General features: G+C 31.1%; 1 protein-coding gene across 30 annotated transcripts in view; it reads right to left on the reverse strand.

The window, feature by feature from the left end:
• Window positions 1-21220, reverse strand: part of LOC139514704 (peripheral plasma membrane protein CASK-like) — a 181863-nt gene that overhangs the window by 153458 nt on the left and 7185 nt on the right. For 28 of the 30 annotated variants that reach the window (XM_071304269.1, XM_071304256.1, XM_071304264.1 and 25 more), the window contains exons 2-3: window positions 19191-19263; window positions 943-1055 (exon numbers count right to left, since the gene is read on the reverse strand). In XM_071304269.1, coding sequence (XP_071160370.1) covers window positions 943-1055; window positions 19191-19252 — 175 coding nt within the window. In that variant the 5' untranslated portion in view covers window positions 19253-19263. Of the gene's footprint in view, window positions 1-942; window positions 1056-19190; window positions 19264-20643; window positions 20937-21220 lie in introns of those variants that run through there. The other 2 variants (XM_071304250.1, XM_071304240.1) reach the window with 2 other exon arrangements.

The following is a 21220-nucleotide window of genomic DNA, read 5'->3' on the forward strand; positions in this document are numbered from 1 at the left end:
TAAGACATAATTTCAACGTGAAATAATTTCTGTAATGAACGTTGCACGAAAAATAAATATTATGTGAACCTTTTGTGACTGAATCACTGTATCTTGGTATATATTAACTCTTTGTTTTACTTGATATTCACGATTTAGTATACACATTTATGATATAATTGGTTTATAGCTTTTAATAAAGTATTTCTTGACGATCCCTGCCAAGTGTTTGAATTTTATTTGAAAAATACCGAGCACGCAAAATAAGACTTTGAAAATCGCGATGCACGTAAAATCAAATAAGCAGAACACGTTGAACGAGGCACCCGTCTTGCACGACTGAACGTCAAATAAAAACATGTTGAACGTGAAATTAAAAATGGGGATCACGTTGCACGAAAATAACCCTTTACCACCCTCAACAATAAACACAGTTACACTAGTCACTTGTAATTGCAGGGCTAACTTAAAAAAGAAATAAAACATTTTCAGAATCAAATTCAACACTCCACTATAATCCCTTTTTTTAATTTTTCATGCTTTCAATAAATATGCAATTTGATTTGAAATGAGGAGCCCGGCTGAATCCACAGTGCAAAACTTCAATAATTAATGTCTAAGTGATGCTGTCAATCCATGTCTGCAACCTTATTGAAATGTCAGTCAACCAGTTAAAAATAAAAACTTTACCTCATCTCTATATACATTTGTAGGTGTATTTCTAAAAAGTGAGAACACCTACAATCTTTGTTAAATTTTCTAAGTCTAAGGGGCCAGTAAATAGGAAATAATAACAACATGGGCCTCATTAATGTATCAAAAATCAGATCAATATTTGTGACCTAGAAAAAAAAAGCCACAGATGTTTGAAATAATGATGGAAAGATGAGAGAATGGAAGGACAGTCACGGGTAACACAATATGCACAAGCCACTTGGTGACAGGGGCATAAACATATCAAACCTTCTGTGCTGAGTCCAGGACTGGACGTGAACTTGGCCACATCTACAATCTTTACAGCAAACTGCTGACCGGTTTCTTTGTGCAAGCATCTCTTTACTACACTGTACGGACCTCTGGAATTAAAATAGAAGTTTCATCAGAAATATAGTATGGAAATCAGTAAGCGTTAATACAGTGATATAGTATGGAAATCAGTAAGCGTTAATACAGTGATATAGTATGGAAATCAGTAAGCGTTAATACACTGTTTATTTGAGTTGATATATTCATGCAATCTTATGGTTAGTTCATTCAATGGAGATATTCATACTTCCCCACTTCAATACGGACAGGCAAATTTGTATTGTGCATTTTTAGGCAGACAAAAGTTGCAATATGATGTAAAAACAACAGAATCTATGATCAAAGGGAGCAACTACAATATAAAAGTTATAAAATAGACTCTAAGAAAGATTCTTAAAATATGGTTCTCAATTGTGTCATGAATGGAGAAAACCCTGACTTGAATTGATTGGCCAATTGGATGTCAAAATGTTTCTCCAAAGATTTTGTGCACATCCCAACATGATGGTAATAAAATTTTCAAATCAAACTGCATTTATTGCGAACCCTATCATAGTTTTCCATAGATTCACCTGCAAGTTACCTGTCCATTTAAACTTTTGGCAGTTCTATTGTCCCATCTAACAAATACAACAGGTATTGTTTTCTGTGTAGTTTATTCACTCAGACCTTTAAATTTCTTCCAAGAGAAATATATCACTCATTGATTAATTTACCTGAACAAAAAATTGAACTGTCAGTGAAGAAAAAATACTTATACCAATACTAAGTAAGGACTCACAAAACTGCATGTGGTGTTGTATTTATTCAATACCTGGAGTAACTCGTTTTTAATGTGTTCAATATTACATTTGTAATACTGATTTAAAAATTAAAAGTTGATTTCTGATCAAATATTCAATATTTTTGTGTGTTTGATAAATAAAAATTTGAATATTATTATTTTTAAATTAAGGTCTTCATAAACATAAGTCTATAAATGAAGAACAACAAAAACATGTAAATTCATTGGAAAATACTAAAAAATGTGTCTGAAATAAACTTTTTAGTATTAAACCAGATTTTATATTGAACAGATTGAAAATATATTAATGATAATATTGAATAAATACAATATTGTATACAGTTTATGTGAGTTATTAGAAGTATTTCAATAAAAAAGAAGATAATTTTTTGGTCAGGTAAATTAATCAATGAGTGATATATTTCTCCTAGAAGAAATTTAAAGGTCCCAGTGAATAAACTAAACAGAGAACAATACCTGTTGTATTTGTTAGATGGGACAATAGAACTGCCAAAAGTTTAAATCGACAGGTAACTTGCAGGTGAATCTATGGAAAACTAAGATAGGGTTCGCAATAACAGCACTAAGAAGAAGAGTACACAGACCAGGTAACCTGTCGAAAAAAAATATAGAACCTGGAGTCAAAAGTCGTTTATATGAAAATAGTCTATTAAGGAATTAAACATGGGGACAAAGTCAAAACATATAAATCCACCATCTTCAATGCAGGGTGACATTAATAGGAAATATACATCATTTCTATAGCTGCACCCATAAAATAAATCCAAACCAAAATATTTAACATTGCTCACAATGTGTTCAAGAGCAAAAATCAAAACTGGAAAACAGAATGTTTTCTATTCTTCCAATGACATCAGGTGCCGCTTCAAAATTGATATTCATGACAAGAAGGGCACTTGTTATTTCCTTTTTGTGAAGTTCTGTTGAGTCCTTGATATGGAGTTTATTTTTCTTAGCTAGTTGGACATGTCCTTCTTTATGCAGTGACAACTCAGAATTTAGTTTAAATGAAAGGAAAATGTTTAGACAATAGGAATAAACTAGTATTAATTATCCTGTGAATACTAAAAGTTCAATGGTGTATTTTCTTTTCCAATTGAATTTTACCAAATGTCGTAGAACAGCTTACCCCAGTGAGCTCTGTAAATGTTCTGAACAGGAGCACGGCGCAGCTAGTGGCTTTTTATAATCCAAGACATCAATCCGACAATCAAAACACGACATTTTTCTATCATGTTTCTTCACAACAGTTCAAATTGAACTATGAATTTACAACATATCTATAAGTCCTTAATTTTGTATGAAGACAAAATCCACTATTACAATATATGTACTAGTATATGAAATTCAATAACACTTTAAAGAACATCCACCGACGTCAAAACTTATAACAACATATATCAATGTATTTTCCCCTAAGAAAATTAGTTTTGTGCATATTTGCAAGAAAATAAATTCCCCAAAGTAGAAACAAGAAAGTAATCAATACACAAAGATTAGTCCCAAAACATGTATAATAATCCAGGTGTGACATTTGACCTGATAAAACCTCATTATCATGTAGATCTAATTATCACCTATCATCATCACACTTGGTCAGTGTTTACTATTATAAACAATTATGTAATGTCCGAATACTTCTGTCTGTAGAGGCTCCAACAGGGTACAGAACCATGACGAGTTCACTCACTGCATCACCAATCATTTAGAAACAAATTATCTTCATAAACTTATATGTATATACCTGGTATTGAATATTGATTCAAGAAAATTCACTGTTGATACTAATAAATAACCCCTGAGATTGACCCCAAACTTGATTATTTATTGAATAGAACAACCCAATCCTCTCAAGGGAGATGAATTGCATGCAGGCATCTATCTGGTGTTTCTTAACAAAGGTAAAAGATAGCCTTTAATTTATAAAATGATGATATTATCTCACAACAGAGGATTACTACTCTAATATGGCGCTGACAAAACAGTTATTTTCTCAAAGGGTAATAACTTCTCAATAATGATTTAAATTTATAACACTCAACAAATAACTCCCAATTTCAATTCCAATTGATGTTCACAAAATAAAGCTTATAACAGATTTCTATGTTTGTCCAAGAAAAAACACTTGACATGCAGTTTAACCTGTACATATGTTAATACATACCCCAGACATGTGTATAGATGCTCTGTACATCTACACCGTGTATGTCCATCATTTAAGACACTTTCTAAAGGAGGCACTATGAACTTCATGATTTTTCTTCTGTATTTTTTTGAATAAGTATCTTTTCACAAAATGAACAATTAAAACTTGAAAGACACTTTCCACAGCAAGGTACTTCCAAAGTTAAATGTCATATCCAATGTAAATAATCTTTTATAGAAACATTTACTTATTCCATTATATAACTTTATATTTATTATAAAATCTATATGGCAGCAGATACTGCTTGTTCTCTATGCACAGGAATTTAATTCACAATTATTGAACCTTTTTTTGGCATAGCTTACTGCTTTATTTCAAAGACAACAATACAAAAACAAGAAAACTGAATTACTGTGAAGCATTCTTTTTCTAAACTTTAATGCATTTTCTTTTCATTACCTTCTTGTAAGAGTAAACTAAATTGATTGACTAATAAGCTAATTAAAATGTTAAATCATAGAGTCAAATATTTGTTTAAAGGTGTTTTATTTAATCATCAAAGTGGACAATAGCATAATATTGAAAACAAAGCCAAGAGATACAAAGGGTCAATTCCGTTCGTTTGCAATCCTGATTTTACTGTTAAATCAGTTTATTTAGAATAACTTATATTACATAAGATTAATTGAACAAATAATCATTTTTGTTTTGATTTCTTCTTTCTCTCTGACAGATGGATCAATATATGCTCCAAAGGTAAACAAAGGATTAAAATGGCTAGCCTGTAGGTACAAGATTCAAAGAGAAACAGCTGTTCTTTCAAAACATCCAAAATATGAATGCATAGCTTCTTTTCTTATATGGAAACTATTGCTTCCCTGCAGGATCTGACCTTTAAAACATAAAATGGTAATTTTTGAAATCTCAAGAAGAGATTTTATATGAATTTATAGGGTTAAATATACTTACCATGAAATTACATTTATATTATATAGAATATGTTTGCTTTCACAACATGTTCTCATCGCAATTGACTAGGTGATTAAAAATTACATCCATGAGATGTACTCACCTATGTCATAGTTCACCTGTGTAACATACACTAGCTTTAGTTTTAATTTGTCGTTTAATTGAATAATTTCAATTAAGTGAACAAAAAACTGAATTTATTCCAGGGGTGGTGGTGGATTGTGGTAAGTATATTTAACCCTATAAATTCATATAAAATCTCTTCTTGAGATTTCAAAAATTACCATTTTATATGAATTTGGTTAAATATACTTACCATGAAATTACATTTATATTATATAGAATATTTACTGATTAACAAGCAGTATTTCATTTGGTGGAGGATAAATTCTCTCACACACATACAATTTCAACATATAAAAAATTATGTGAAATTTTTTAAAAAGTAACTCCATTAAATTTTGTAAATACGGATATTAGTAAAAACCGAAATTACTGAATTTATTATACAATGAAGCTATGCTGCATAACTATATGTATCAATGGCAAACTTTGCAGATTGTATAAATACAAGTATGCAAAATTAATAGACTTGATGTAGAGTTGTCTCAATGGCACTCACATGTATATATATACCCCATATTTCTATATCTGATGAATAAATAATCTGCAGGTCAGTATAGAAATAATTATATTAAAGCTCCTTCATTATGAGCTAAATGTGTTGTAATATTTATGCAACAGTAAATAAGCATTTATTTCTGAATAGGTTGTTCTTGTTGCTTGTACAAATCGACAAGAACTAATCCAACCTTAATTTCATTACTTTCCACTTTGAAACTTAAGTTTATTTGGAAACATTATTACCTTTCTTTAACTTTCCATTGTTTTCTCTATATTAATATAATAACAGATAATATATGATTGCTGTCGTCTTTTGATAACCTGATCAATATCACATCTTTCGAAATAAATTCTTTTCTACTTAATTAAAGAATTATAAACAATTAAAATATACTTTGTAAATAGGTGTCCTTAATACAATCAAAGTTTATTAAAGACTCAAACCAAAGTTGTTTCATGATTATGCTAAATCTGGATTAATCTTTAAACTTTTTTAAAGTTATAGTCCCTGAGAATTTGCTTCTCTGCTAGATATACTACTTTTAATATTTCATAGATTTAGAATAAAATATTTTCATTAAGAGAAGTCTTGTACTATTGTATAATGACAATTCTCTAAACTGACTAAATTTAAAAAATCTGATAAAATTTCTATGAGTGGTAGAACCTTTGAATACAATGTCTACCATTTCAACCATGAACAATATTTTTGTTTTGTATTGGACTACTCAAGTGTAAAAATACAGAAATGGACAAATCAGTGGAAAAGTTTCAGTATACATGTTTCCATTGATATACTGCTTCCACAGAACATTTGGATGTTGAGCTGAATTAAAGCCATGATTGTTGTCCTTATAAGTCCAAAAAGAATGCTAACAGATGATTTTCTCCAGCTATAAAAAATCTGTCTAAAATAAAATGTTTTGATATTTCTAATTAACATTCACAACGGTTAACTTTCTAGAATATCTTGCCATGTACAGTTCCAAATTTAAAGAAACAAAAATTTGACATAATGAACAACTCTTGTATGTTGCTCTTGACAATTGTTTATATTAATTTCAGAAATTATTTCGCTATCAGAAATACTAAAATGCAACTTGTCAAATATAGTTCTATAGTTGTATTTAAAGAAAAACACTTGTTTGGCAATATGGAAAACACTTGTACCAACTTGCAGTATCCTTAAGTGTTCTTAGTTATTTCAGAAATGGTTTCACTATCAAAAATGCTCATTTTATTTCTGTCTTGGTTCACCTCATCTGAATCCTATACATTCTGATATGATTCAATACATGTATATATCAACCAAACAGCTTTTGGTAGTATTTTGTGACTTCAACCCAGTCATTTGGTTAACTTAGTCACTCAGAAGAATTTTGCATTTGTCCCCAGATTTGGCAAAAAACAAAATTAATGTGATTTAAATAATCACATCTTTCAAAACAATATTGAATCAAAATTCAAAGTAATTGTTTAAAATAAACACATTTCAATTTTGTGTAGCATATTCTTGCATAAGATACTAACTGTATGCTATATATTTATATTATTCTGGCTGGTAATATGGAAATTGAAAAGTGAATAATTACCATCAATTCCGAGGTTAAAATCACATGCATTCGGAAAACCTTCCTGCATATAGATAATATACAACTTGACTTTGACCAGACTAGATTTTTGTAACTTTATGCTTATAATGAGCAAAAATAAACATAAACAGTGACATTTTAATATTTAGGTATAATATTAAGAAAATGTCTCGCATTTGATTTGATATAATCATGGAATTATCATACTATATTTTACTTCCATGTACTATTCTTAGACTATTGAAAGCTATTTGCTAACTATTAATCAGTCTTTTAAATAAATTGCTTTTCCTACATTTTGCTGTAAGATTAACTGCTTCTACACTGGTGCTAAAATTTGAGAACCAATTGAAATGTATATATATTATATGTTTATATTGGTACATCATGTGTTACTCCAAAAAAAACCTCTTCTTTTTTTCTGCATCTTGTAAAGACTGACTAAATAAAAGGTTTATATAAAGAGCTGTATAATAGATAGTTTCAAATCTTGAGAACTACTTCAATTTCCTAGACCATGTCTAGCATTTTAAATAAATCCTGCATCCACAATGCTTTAAATCTTATTTATTTATTTACCAATATTTTACTAATTTTTTTACAAGATCTAAATTAATGATAATCTTGTTTCTATAAATCAGCATATTTGAGTCCTCTATACTTCAGAATTCTGAATCAATATTTAACTCTAGGAAAAACAATGTGTAGCCATTGCATAAACTGTTGGGTTCTACCAATCTCACAATAAGAATAAAACGGACCCAATGAATGAATCCTTATAGCAGAAACTTGCCCATCTGTTGGCATTGCTTAGAAAACTTAAGATGTAAATTAAGGCATAATTTTCTATCTATAAAAGAGCATCCAAACTCCTTTTGCTTTCATGATTGGAAGATATATGTATAATTTGACAGTGATTCCCATATAGTGAGGGTAAGATAGTCTCTTAAGTCTTACGTTATCACCTCTTTTTTTTTTTTTTTTTTTTTTTGTACTCAAAACAAAACAGAATTAGTACATATTATATTTAATAAATGCATTGGCAATGTACACTCTGAATTATGTAATCAATATATAAGCCATTACCTTGAATGAGTCTTTGTGAAATGCATCATGGCATCCCCTAAATTCTTTATTCAATAGACAATCTAATGTTTACATAAAAACATATAAAAGCCTTTGTTTCCTTACTGCCGACAAAAACAAACAATTGGTTATAGCAGTTCATACTTATAATATTCATGTTCTTCTTGTCATAAGTAAACTGACCATGAAATTTAATATAAGTAAAAAGAGTTGTCACAAGCTATCAACTGTATTTAGAACAGTGCTCCATTCTTACTGTCTCCATGTCTGTTAGAGCATTGGAGAATTATTTATCAGTAAAAAAATAATTAAATATTTACAGCAATTTGCTGTTCTGGAAAAATATTTCAGGCTTCTAAGAATTACTGTCCTGATTTAAACTGGACATATTTAAAAGAAGTATGTATTGGTATGCTTAAACTACAATCACATTTGTATTGTACTAGATAACAATGTATCATTTTCAGTGTCTTTAATATCTGTCTCGACTATTTCCAGACACTTGTTCAATATATTATCAATATGAGCAAATATGTTAATTGACTAAACTGTTGGTTCATCACAAAAAACAATGTGCAACCAAATATTAGCTATGCTTGTGTTGTTTTAAAATATAATAAAAGTAGACATAATGTTCCCTGGGTGGAAGGATGTCTAGAAAAGTCAGATAGACCTGGACTTAAATTCACTAGTCTGATTCTAATTTATTTTATTTGCAACAATCATCCACGTGCAATTCTATGCTCCATAAATATCAATGTGCAATAAATAAATAGTTATGATTTAATTTTATGTAAGATATCAAATCTGTATTTTATTAGAATGAATGCAACTTACAGATTCTAAATCATGCATGTTGTTCTAGTTCCTATGTTTCCTGTATGAAACATGTCAACATTAATCAAATAGACTTGGGCAAAATCCCTATTCTATTCTAAGTCTATAGTGATCCATTGAGCACGTTTTATTTTCAATAAATATGGTTTATGTTCCCTGAATGAAAGGTTAACCAAATAAACATCATCAGTTGTGGGCAAAATCCCTATTCTGATTGTGATGTATTTATCAACTGTTAAAACAGTATCACTGTTGGTCTACGCTCCCTGTATGGAACGTTTTCCAAATAAAACAATCAGAAATGGGCAGATTCCCTTTTCTGATTGAAATTTATTGAACCAATTGAGGTTCTAGTCACAATAGTGGTATACGCTCCCATACGGACGTTATCCACATTAAAATAATCAGATCTGGTCAAAATACCTATTCTGATTTAATAGTTATGTGTTTACACAGTCTCGTGTACCAGGTGTACACGTAACAGACTGCAAATTGTAAACAATCGAACCAATTGAGGTTCTAGTGACAAAAGTGGTATACGCTCCCATACGGACGTTTTCCACATGAAAAACAATCAGATCTGGTCATAATACCTATTCTGATTTTAATATAGTGATGTGTTTACACAGTCTCGTGTACAGACTGCAAATTGTAAACAATCGACTTTATCCAAACTTTACACTCGACCCGTTTCGTAGCATTGCTCTAATGCAGTGAAAAATCCGGTCAGCTGAGCGTGAAAAAAAAAATAAACATCCGTTTAAATATATATCTTTTTAAAAACGTAGCACTCACGTAACATGTCCGATTTTGACAGCTAAATTCTGCCTTTCCTCGGACCCGATTTAATGTTTGAAAATGGCGGCTAAACAAAGGTCATTTTCTATGTCGTCGTATTTCCAGACTCGTAAGCTGTAAAAATGACGAAAACGTGCATATCAGAAACTTGGCAGAAGCGCTGTATTCTGATTTACATTAAATTAATCGTATATCGATATTCCGAAAACAAATAATGTCTTTTATAAAACATAAGGATTTTCAACAGTAAACTGTTAAAAATCCTTGCCGACGAGAAACATGCGTTCTCTTGAACGCAAAAATTAAAACTAAAGCTAGTGTATGTTACACAGGTGAACTATGACATAGGTGAGTACATCTCATGGATGTAATTTTTAATCACCTAGTCAATTGCGATGAGAACATGTTGTGAAAGCAAACATATTCTATATAATATAAATGTAATTTCATGGTAAGTATATTTAACCAAATTCATATAAAATAACTTTTTTCCCCTTATTTCTATTGCTGTGGATTTTAAAACATTAATTGAAGATTTTTGCATTGATATTGTCTTAAAATATGGTTAAAGGGGAATAACTCAATTCTAAAAAAGTATTATTAACTGCTTGTGATGCCTATGATCCTTTTTATTATTTTATGGCTTTGAATATTTGTTTACCTGATGCTTAACATTATCATTAAGGTTGGAATCCTAACCATAGAGTACTTGTAGGTCTACCCAGATCTTTTTACACAAACTGATATATTTTTCTACATCAAATATTTTGTCATTTCTACTAAAATTCAGGTACACAACCTTGTCTATTTTGATACACTAAATATTTTGTTAAAGCCATCATAAGATGACTTCATACTTGTCTTCCTTATATTATCCAGAGCAGGCACTAAACTTGAACTTAATTACATTTATTTATTCTTGTAAGGACTGACAGCCATACAATGTAATAACAATATCCTGCAAGTATCGATCAGCTACTTAACATAATTTTTTTTCTTTTAATTTTAGGTTTCATAAATCCTTTCACAAAATATAAGGCATAGCCATTTTTTCTCTTTTCATTAAAATAGCATTATTGAATTTAAAGGTAAAATATTGCTTCCTTTCAGAAACTCTAGTTTCACACTATAAAATTATCACTTACATTTGTACTTTAAGGAAATCCTAGAAATGTTTCTTGTTATAAACTACTCATTTATAAAAAAAAGTGTTAACAAACAGAAAATGTGAGGAAGGCATGTAAATATATGACAAAGCAACCAAACAACACCAAAAACAAAACAAAATGATTCTAAACACATCTTAGTAATGGCAAACTCATTTCTAATTGAAGGAGAGGGGGGGGGGGGGGTTTAAATATGAGCAGTATTAAATTCAAATGGGAGTGGAAACAAAGCTTAGAGACTTTTATATTCAGACAATAAAATTAAAATGAATAAAATGGCACTATCTACTTTAAATCCAAATAATTTGCAGGAATACTAGTAATTTACTAAATACATGGGTTTTAAATCTCATAGAATCATAATCAAAAGTGAAAATCTGTGTTAAAACATGCAGTTCTTATATAGTAATCAGTGAGCCCTTTAACAATAATATATACTAGTTCAGCAAAATGGACGCCACACTAAACTCAGAAACATACAAATAAACCAAAATTGAAAGAACAAACAAGACTAGCATAGACTCTAGTTCAGCAAAATGGACGCCACACTAAACTCAGAAACATACAAATAAACCAAAATTGAAAGAACAAACAAGACCCGGCCACGTCTACTTGTATTTTTGTCCTTCGGATGAGTTAAGCCTTTTCAACTGATTTTTATAGTTCGTTCTTATGTTGTACTGCTATACCACTGTCCCAGGTTAGGGGAGGGTTGGGATCCCGCTAACATGTTTAACCCCGCCACATTATTTATGTATGTTCCTGTCCCAAGTCAGTAGCCTGTAATTCAGTGGTTGTCGTTTGTTTATGTGTTACATATTTGTTTTTCGTTCATTTTTTTACATAAATAAGGTCATTAGTTTTCTCGTTTGAATTGTTTTACATTGTCTTATCGGGGCCTATTATAGCTGACTATGCGGTATGGGCTTTGCTCATTGTTGAAGGCCGTACGGTGACCTATAGTTAATAATGTCTGTGTCATTTTGGTCTTTTGTGGATAGTTGTCTCATTGGCAATCATACCACATCTTCTTTTTTATAGCATAGACTCTAGTTCAGCAAAATGGACGCCACACTAAACTCAGAAACATACAAATAAACTAAAATTGAAAGAACAAAAAAGACTAGCAAAGACTTATGGTTCATATTATGTAAGGATATAATCTGTTATTTACAGGTCATAATTTGAGTACAGTTAAATGTAATAAAATACATATATATAGATCAATTTTTTTTTATCTGTTATTGTTTTGAAGACACAATAAAAAAGTTAAAAAATTTATAAAAAAATAAAATCAGTTATGTAAAAAAGTGTCAGTCATATGACAGCTTTGATGTATAAACTGGACAGTAGATAGAGCTCAACATTCTGAACATTTCTGCCTTAAGTATAGTGATTTTCTAGATAGACAAAACTTGAAATCCACCCCCAATGTTCTATTTTTAGCCATGACTGCCATATTGGTTGGAAGGCTGGATCATCAGAAACAATTTAAAACAAGATATTTCAATGAAAATTGCGGCCAAATTTTGTTTGGATTGTCCTAGTAGTTTCCAAGAAGGTGAGATAACCAAAAACTTATTATAATTGCAGAAAGATTAGATAATGCTGTCTGATTATCCTGATTAATTGATTATAACTTTCATGGCAATACCTAAAAACTAGTTTACTAGATTAAGTAATTGGAATGTTACACAAGACTAGATTTCCTGACACATTACATTGAAATCACTGCCTGCTGATAGCACCAGAAAATGTGGCTACAATATCCAGTACATTTTAACTGAAATGAGGGAACACAGCACTTTTGAATTTTTTCATAATAACAAGTAAACTTTTTAGACGTTTTAAATCATTTGTTGACCCCTGGGAGTTTGTACTACTTTGGGTTTCAATGTTTTGCTATCAGTTGTATGCTGGCATTTGCTTTAATATTGTGTGTATTGGGTTTGTGCTGTAAAGTTTTCCACATTGATTTTTGACCTCACAACTCTTTAAGACTTCTACTTAAGTATACATTGTAGAAGTGATCTTGGATGATGTCCCAAAATAAGTCTACATGACATAACTCTAGTTGAAAAAATATTTACTTAAAGGGGTTGTTTCTTATTTCAAAGTAAAAGATAAGTACTCAAGTATTCCCAAGTATTTATATGATATTATAAATGTATTGCATTAATGCATTCTATCGTTTTACATAACTTCTAAAACTTAACTCAGATATGTACGAATATATTTCAAATTACTTTGAAATGGTTTGGCAAATTAATTTTTATTGGCCAAGTTAATGATAGCATCCCTTTTAAAACTTTATTTAGCAAGCACACAAACTCCACACCAGCCATGTAAAAGAATAAAGCTTATATTGACCTGATGGCATAGTTTTTGTTGTGCCTGCGACTTCTGTCTCAGAAAATTTGACATAGGAATAATGATCCAGTGGCGGTGGCGGCAGTGTTAGCTGAACTCTTTAAAGCTTTAAAATATTTTAGAAGGTAGAAATCCTGGATCCTTCATACTTTGCATAAAAATGCCTTATGTTATGAAGTTTCTGTCTGTCTAATGTCCATTGTCCTTGACCTTTATTTTTATGGTTCAGTGACTACTTGTAAAAAAATTAAAGATTTTTAGTATTCTTAATTTCTCTCTTATTATGACTAATATGATAACTAAATTTTGGTCTTTGCATACCTTGCAACGTCCTCATGGCTGTCAGACAATTTTAACTTGACCTCGACCTCATCTCATGGATCAGTGAACAAGGTTAAGTTTTCGTGGTTAGGTCCATATCTCAGATACTGTAAGCAATAGGTCTACTATATCGTGTGTATTGAATTACTGTAAGTTGTACATGTCCAACTGACAGATGTCATCTGAACTTGATCTCATTTTCATGGTTCAGAGGTTATAGTTTAAGTTTTTGTGTTTTGATCTGTTTTTCTTATACTGTATACACATGATACAATAGGTCAACTATATTCTGTTTTCTCTAATACTTTTAGCAATATGTCAACTATATTTAATGTATGGAATGATCGTAATGCGTATATGTCTGTCTGGCAATTATCATCTGACCATGACCTCATTTTCATGGTTCATTGGTCAATCTTAAGTTTTCAAGGTTTAGTTTGTTTCTTAGATACTATATGTTTATAAAGGTCAATTATATTTAAAGCATATAATGATTGTAAGGTGTACATGTCTCTCTGGCATGGTTCATCTGACCTTAGCCTCATTTTCATGGTTCATTGATCAATGTTAAGTTTTTCTGGTTATGTATGTTTCTTCGACGTGCAATGGGTCATCTATATTTTAAGCATATTTGAAGTATGGAAAGTTTGTAAGGTGTACATGTATTTCCAGTTTGGTTTATCTAACCTTGACCTCATTTTCTTTGACAATATTAATTGTAGTAAAGCTTTATATTTAGGACTCTTAACATAATATGATATCAATGGCTAGTAAAGAAGGCGACATTTCAGCATGTGCACTCTTGTTTCTATTGAAATAAAGATTTTCTACAATGATTTCAAACAGTAGTCCAAGGTTTAATATAAAAATATGTAAAGTTACTACAGCATGTGCTCTCCATTCTTTCATACATATCACAAGTTTATGGGAATTTTATATTACATAATTACTCTCCATTATACATAATTGTATGTGTGCATTAAAGTTAATGTTTCTTCCATTTTTATATGACTTTCTACAGCTAAAATAGATTTGTTTATTAGAGAAAGTGTGACTAAATTAAGCTTGCATTAATATATTTCATCAGCAATTACAAAAACTATGGGACCTATTAGGATATTTCATGCTTCATAAGCTTACTATGCCTATATATTTTTTAATCTTCACAGCCAAACTATAACAATAATTGGCTGCTATCAAAATGGTTAGAAAATGACAATTTAAAATGCAATTAAGAGTGAAAATTGCTAAAAAATCAACGTCATTTAGAATCAATTACTTGATGTTTGAAAGACGAGATTTTACTTTACACAAAATTTTCATGAATACAAATTATGATTGCTATTTTATCAATTACTCAAAACCAACACGATTTCTGGATTAAATGACATTTGATAGAAAAATTGAAATCAGTCAAAAACCAATCCTCAAAAATATTAAAAAAATATATTATTAATACAAAAATTCTTTCAGGAGGCTGACAACAAAGGTTTCCTACTAATCTTACAGCTTCAGATTCATTGTAGATGCTCTGATTCGGGTGGAACATTTGTCATTCTTGTCTGAGTGGACCATGTTTTGGTAGAAAATACAATGCTTATAAATACAAGATAAGCAGTTTAGGTGGAACATGGATCTTATGCATGATACAGTTAAAACTCTTTACTATGAAAGATTTTGTTTACATGAATTTCTCCAACCAAGTTCTATTAGAATACAAATTACAATTGATCAGATACTTATTTAAAATACCAAAAGTTATAAGTAGATCAAATTCAACAGTGTGTGACTAAACATATCAAAGATATTCAGATGCTAATAAAGTAGAATTCAAAATATTTTTAAGTCTAAAAGTTCCACAACAAATGAATGAACATGGCATTTGATGATCATATTAATGTTAAATTCCAAGAAATAGAGACACAACTTAGAATTGGGAACCTTTAAATAATATTTGGCTTGACCTGCCACTTGTACATATTTACCGGTATATACCAGTAATATCAATGGTCTATCATAAGCGTTACTCCATAAACAGATATAACTAATTGATTCATGGCTGCTTCTCTTCCTAAAGCAAATATATGATGTGCCTTTACAGGACAATGCTTCTCTCTCTGCACCAAATATAACATACATTTACAGGACAATACCATGTCCAACTGATCAGATGATATCTGGTTTTGTATGAGGATATCCCGTTGACTTACACATTTACAGGACAATACCATGTCCAACTGATCAGATGATATCTGGCTTTGTATGAGGATATCCCATTGACTCACACATTTACAGGACAATGCCATGTCAAGCTGATCAGATGATATCTGGCTTTGTATGAGGATATCCCATTGACTCACACATTTACAGGACAATGCCATGTCAAGCTGATCAGATGATATCTGGCTTTGTATGAGGATATCCCATTAACTCACACATTTACAGGACAATACCGTGTCAAGCTGATCAGATGATATCTGGCTTTGTATGAGGATATCCCATTGACTCACACTTTTACAGGACAATATCATGTCAAGCTGATCAGATGATATCTGGCTTTGTATGAGGATATCCCATTGACTCACACTTTTACAGGACAATACCATGTCCAACTGATCAGATGATATCTGGCTTTGTATGAGGATATCCCATTGACTCACACATTTACAGGACAATGCCATATCAAGCTGATCAGATGATATCTGGCTTTGTATGAGGATATCCCATTGACTCACACTTTTACAGGACAATATCATGTCAAACCATCAGATGATATCTGGCTTTGTATGAGGATATCCCATTGACTCACACTTTTACAGGATAATACCATGTCCAACTGATCAGATGATATCTGGCTTTGTATGAGGATATCCCATTGACTCACACATTTACAGGACAATGCCATGTCAAGCTGATCAGATGATATCTGGCTTTGTATGAGGATATCCCATTGACTCACACTTTTGAAGTGTTAATAGCTGGGTACTGTCTCGCCAGTTAACAGTTCACAGGAAGACATATAATCCTTCTTTATAATTACATTTCAATCCGATTGTTAAATTGTCAATCTTTGCACTGCACACTTAAATGCTGCACATGTTGAGTTTGTGGAAAAGCAAATATTAAGTAAGGTCCTTCTTAAAAGAAGATGTAGTATGATTGTCAATGTGACAACTATCCACAAGAGAATAAATAACATAGATATAAGCAAATATAGGTCACCAAATGGTCTTTATCAATTAGCAAAAAACTTACCATACATATAGTATGCTATGTAGATGTATAGATGCTAATGGTAAAGTTTATTAAATAATAATGGTCTAGAATAAAAGTTATTCAATAAATTTCGTGATTTTTTTATCCCATCTTCCTTACTTCGAATGTGACATCACCAAGTTTAATTATACTTGCATGAGCAACAAGTCAATGCCATATATGTGGAGCAGGATCTGGTTTTTTCCTGACAACCTGAGATCATTATGTCATTGAGTTCAAATACAGTTTTGGTGTCTTCTGCTTCTTGTTTATATATGTGTATCGATGCCACTGAGCACATCACCATTCCAAATATAGATATGTCTCACTTATTTCTGCATAGACAACCAGATGCTTTGCAGGGCACAGCTTTATACGACCGCAGAGGTCAAACCCTGAACAGTTGGGGCAAGTATGGACACAACATTTAAGCTTGATACAGATCTGAATTTGGATTATAAATTTTAAATTGGACATTTACCTATTATGGTCCAATATCCAAAATCTAAATACATGGTTAGATTCAGCATATCACAGAACCCCAATAATTCAATTTTTGATGAAATCAAATAATGTTCAATTTTAGACCCTTTAGACCTCAATGTGGACCAATTTGATAACTGGGCCCAAATATTAAAAATCTAAATAATTGGGTAGATTCAGCATATTGAAGAACCCCATATATTCAATTTTTGTTGAAATCAAACAAAAAAGTTTAATTTTGGACCCCGATTTGGACCAACTTGAAAACTGGGTCCATAATCAACAAGAGGCTGTCACAACGACAGCAAACCGGATTTATTAACATTTATTTGTGTCCTGGCAATATCACAAGAACCATAACTGATGAATGCTGAAAGTGAAAATCGTCAATATCAAATTTGACCTCCATTTTGTAGTCAGTATCAACATATTAAAATTTGAAAATCTTAGATTGAATGGTTCATTAGTAAATGCAACAACGTGAATGGAAACACCATTTTACGATCTTTCAAGAACCATAACTCCTGAACAGTAAAAGTCAAAATCGTCATTATTGAACTTGACCTCTATTTTGTCATCAGTAACAACATATAAAAATTTCAAAAGCTTTGGTTGAATGGTTCATGAGAAAATGCACGGACACGACTGGAAACACCATTTTTCAATCTTTCAAGAACCATAACTCCTGAACGGTAAAAGTCAAAATCGTCATTATTGAACTTGACCTCCATTTTGTCATCAGTAACAATATATTAAAATTTGGGAAGCTTTGGAGAACAGTTCATGAGTAAATGCACGGACACGACTGGAAACTCCATTTTTCAATCTTTCAAGAACCATAACTCCTGAACCGTAAAAGTCAAAATCGTCATTATTGAACTTGACCTCCATTTTGTCATCAGTAACAACATATTAAAATTTGGGAAGCTTTGGTAGAACAGTTCGTGTGTAAATGCACGGACACGACTGGAAACTCCATTTTTCAATCTTTCAAGAACCATAACTCCTGAACGGTAAAAGTCAAAATCTCCATTATTGAACTTGACCTTCATTTAGTTGTCAGTAACAACATATTAAAATTTTAAAAGCTTTGGTTGAATGGTTCATGAGTTAATGCACGAACAACATTTGATTGCATATCAAAGAACCCCAATAATTCATTTTTTGATGAAATAAAACATAGTTTAATTTCGGACCCTTCTGGCCCCTAATTCCTAAACTGTTGGGACCAATCCCAACCTTCCTTTTGTGGTCATAAACCTTGTGTAAAAATTTCATAGATTTCTATTTACTTATACTAAAGTTATTGTGCAAAAACCAAGAAAAATGCTTATTTGGGACCTTTTTTTGGCCCCTAATTCCTAAACTGTTGGAACCAAAACTCCCAAAATCAATCCCAACCTTCCTTTTGTGGTCATAAACCTTATGTTAAAATTTCATAGATTTCTGTTTACTTATACTAAGGTTATTGTGCGAAAACCAAGAAAAATGCTTATTTGGGCCCTTTTTGGCCCCTAATTCCTAAACTGTTGGGACCAAAACTCCCAAAATCAATCCCAACCTTCCTTTTGTGGTCATAAACCTTGTGTTTAAATTTCATAGATTTCTATTCACTTATACTAAAGTTATGGTGCGAAAACCAAATGTCTTTGAACATCGACGACGACGCCAACGTCATACCAATATACAACCAATTTTTGTAAATCTATAAAAATACATGTACATGTACTTACTTTCCTATTGTTTCAAACAATTCATAAACATCATCAAACAATACTTCATCATCAGACGACATCTTTCTTATTCCTGCAAAGAGAATTCACAAAGTTACTTAGTTTTCTGTTACTGGGTCTGATGTGTCGAAGACTAAGAGAGATTTTTTAAAACTGGTATTTGCTCAGGTAATTTCTCTAAAATGCAAATGTTACCTTAAAACAAAATTTTATCATGTTCAAGATTGGACGAAATCTTATTCCTTCATTTACATTTAAGTTTGGGGTTTGCTGAAAGCCAGTCTTCACACACTAACTGACTTAATTAATACTGCTAAACAAATCATATTTTAATTTGGCAACATGTTTCTCATCCATGGGAAAGAGAAAAGTGAAATGTAATCTAAAAATAAACCTCATTATCTAAAACCATTGTTATTTTACAGCTGGATACTACATCTTTGAATATATCAAATTTAAATAGAGAATTTGATTATAAACACACTGTTATTGATATGACAGTCAAAGATTAAAGGGACTTGACCAAAGATACTGATACTTTGTATAGAGCATTTTCCACATACTTAATGATTTCATCTGCTGCTTAAATCTGCTTAATTTTACTTGTAAAGTTAAAAACTATTTATCTATAATTAATTTCCATAGTTCATTGAAAAAAGTTGTCACAGAATAGAAGTTCCTTCAAAATATAAGTTCCAAATGGAAACAATATTCTGGAATATTATTTCCACTGGAATAAATATTACAGTAAATGTTCCTAATGGAATAAATGGTATAGAATATTTGTTCCAACAGGAACATGTATATAATATGACATAGTTTATAACAAAGTTTCTAGTGGAACTTCTGTTAGGTGGAACAAATATACGTTGACAGTCTGAGTATACTGTTAAACTTATTACTTCAATTTACTCTTTATTTTGAATTTTAAAGGGTCAAGTGGGAGGGGCAGGCTTAGAATTCATCTGACCACATATGATAACTGTATCAAAAACATTGAAAAGTTTCATGGGCAGCAGTCACCCTGTTATTCTGTTTACACCTTTATTTCAGAAACTGCATAAACTATGAAAGATTACTCAAAGCTTCTACAAAATTGATTCCAAAGCTTAGCCACAGTTTGATGCATTACAAAAAGAAAAGGACAGCAAAGGCCCCCACCCCCAAAGTACTAATAGTGGTGACCACATTTGTGAGTACATGTATAAAGGTTGGGCCAGAATGCATTTTGAAATCATAGTTATACTCAACTTAGTGGTGAGAATCATTTCTTTAGTAAACAAGATGAAAAGTTATCACATACCTCACTATTGCTGGTAGAGGCAGACAGATAAAAAAAAAAAACTATACTATTATTTGACCACAAACATTTTTGTGACAGATATACATTTTTCCACAAACTAAAAGGATTATAGTAAAACTAGATGACATTGTTAAATTAATACAGACTTACCCAAGTGTACACAAGAATTGGGTGTATTTGCACTAAGTAAATTTACTTTCCGTCACAAATAGAGACCATCATTGATTTGTCCAAACACTGAATGTCCAACATAGAGATGGTTTCATTATATAGCTAATAACCTAACACACTGATCTTTACTTCATCGATGAAATGCATGCAATAAAACGTACCAATATTGCTCTTATTATTTTCCAATCATATCACAAACTGTCATTTTTTTCTGTGATTTTGAATACACTAGGGACACTTTTAGCATGCGATAATTACAGTTTTGATACAATGGCGAAATTTGATTGCTGATCAACTAACACAAATTATACAGGTTACTGTACAAGTTTAACCAATAATTGAGTTTTAAAGTGGAAAGTAGACAAATAAATTATATAATTTGATATGAAAAATGGCATACAATTATTGTATATTATACATGTTACAGAGCAAACAAGCAAAAGTAATTGGTATATTCCTAATGGACTGAAATTTAATCCGTCAATAAATGTCAAATGAATGACCATTAGGATGATAAATGGACAATAAGTGAAAGTGTAAAAAACATAGTTCTATA

This window comes from Mytilus edulis, chromosome 3, assembly GCF_963676685.1.
Source record: "Mytilus edulis chromosome 3, xbMytEdul2.2, whole genome shotgun sequence".
Classification (NCBI taxonomy): domain Eukaryota; kingdom Metazoa; phylum Mollusca; class Bivalvia; order Mytilida; family Mytilidae; genus Mytilus; species Mytilus edulis.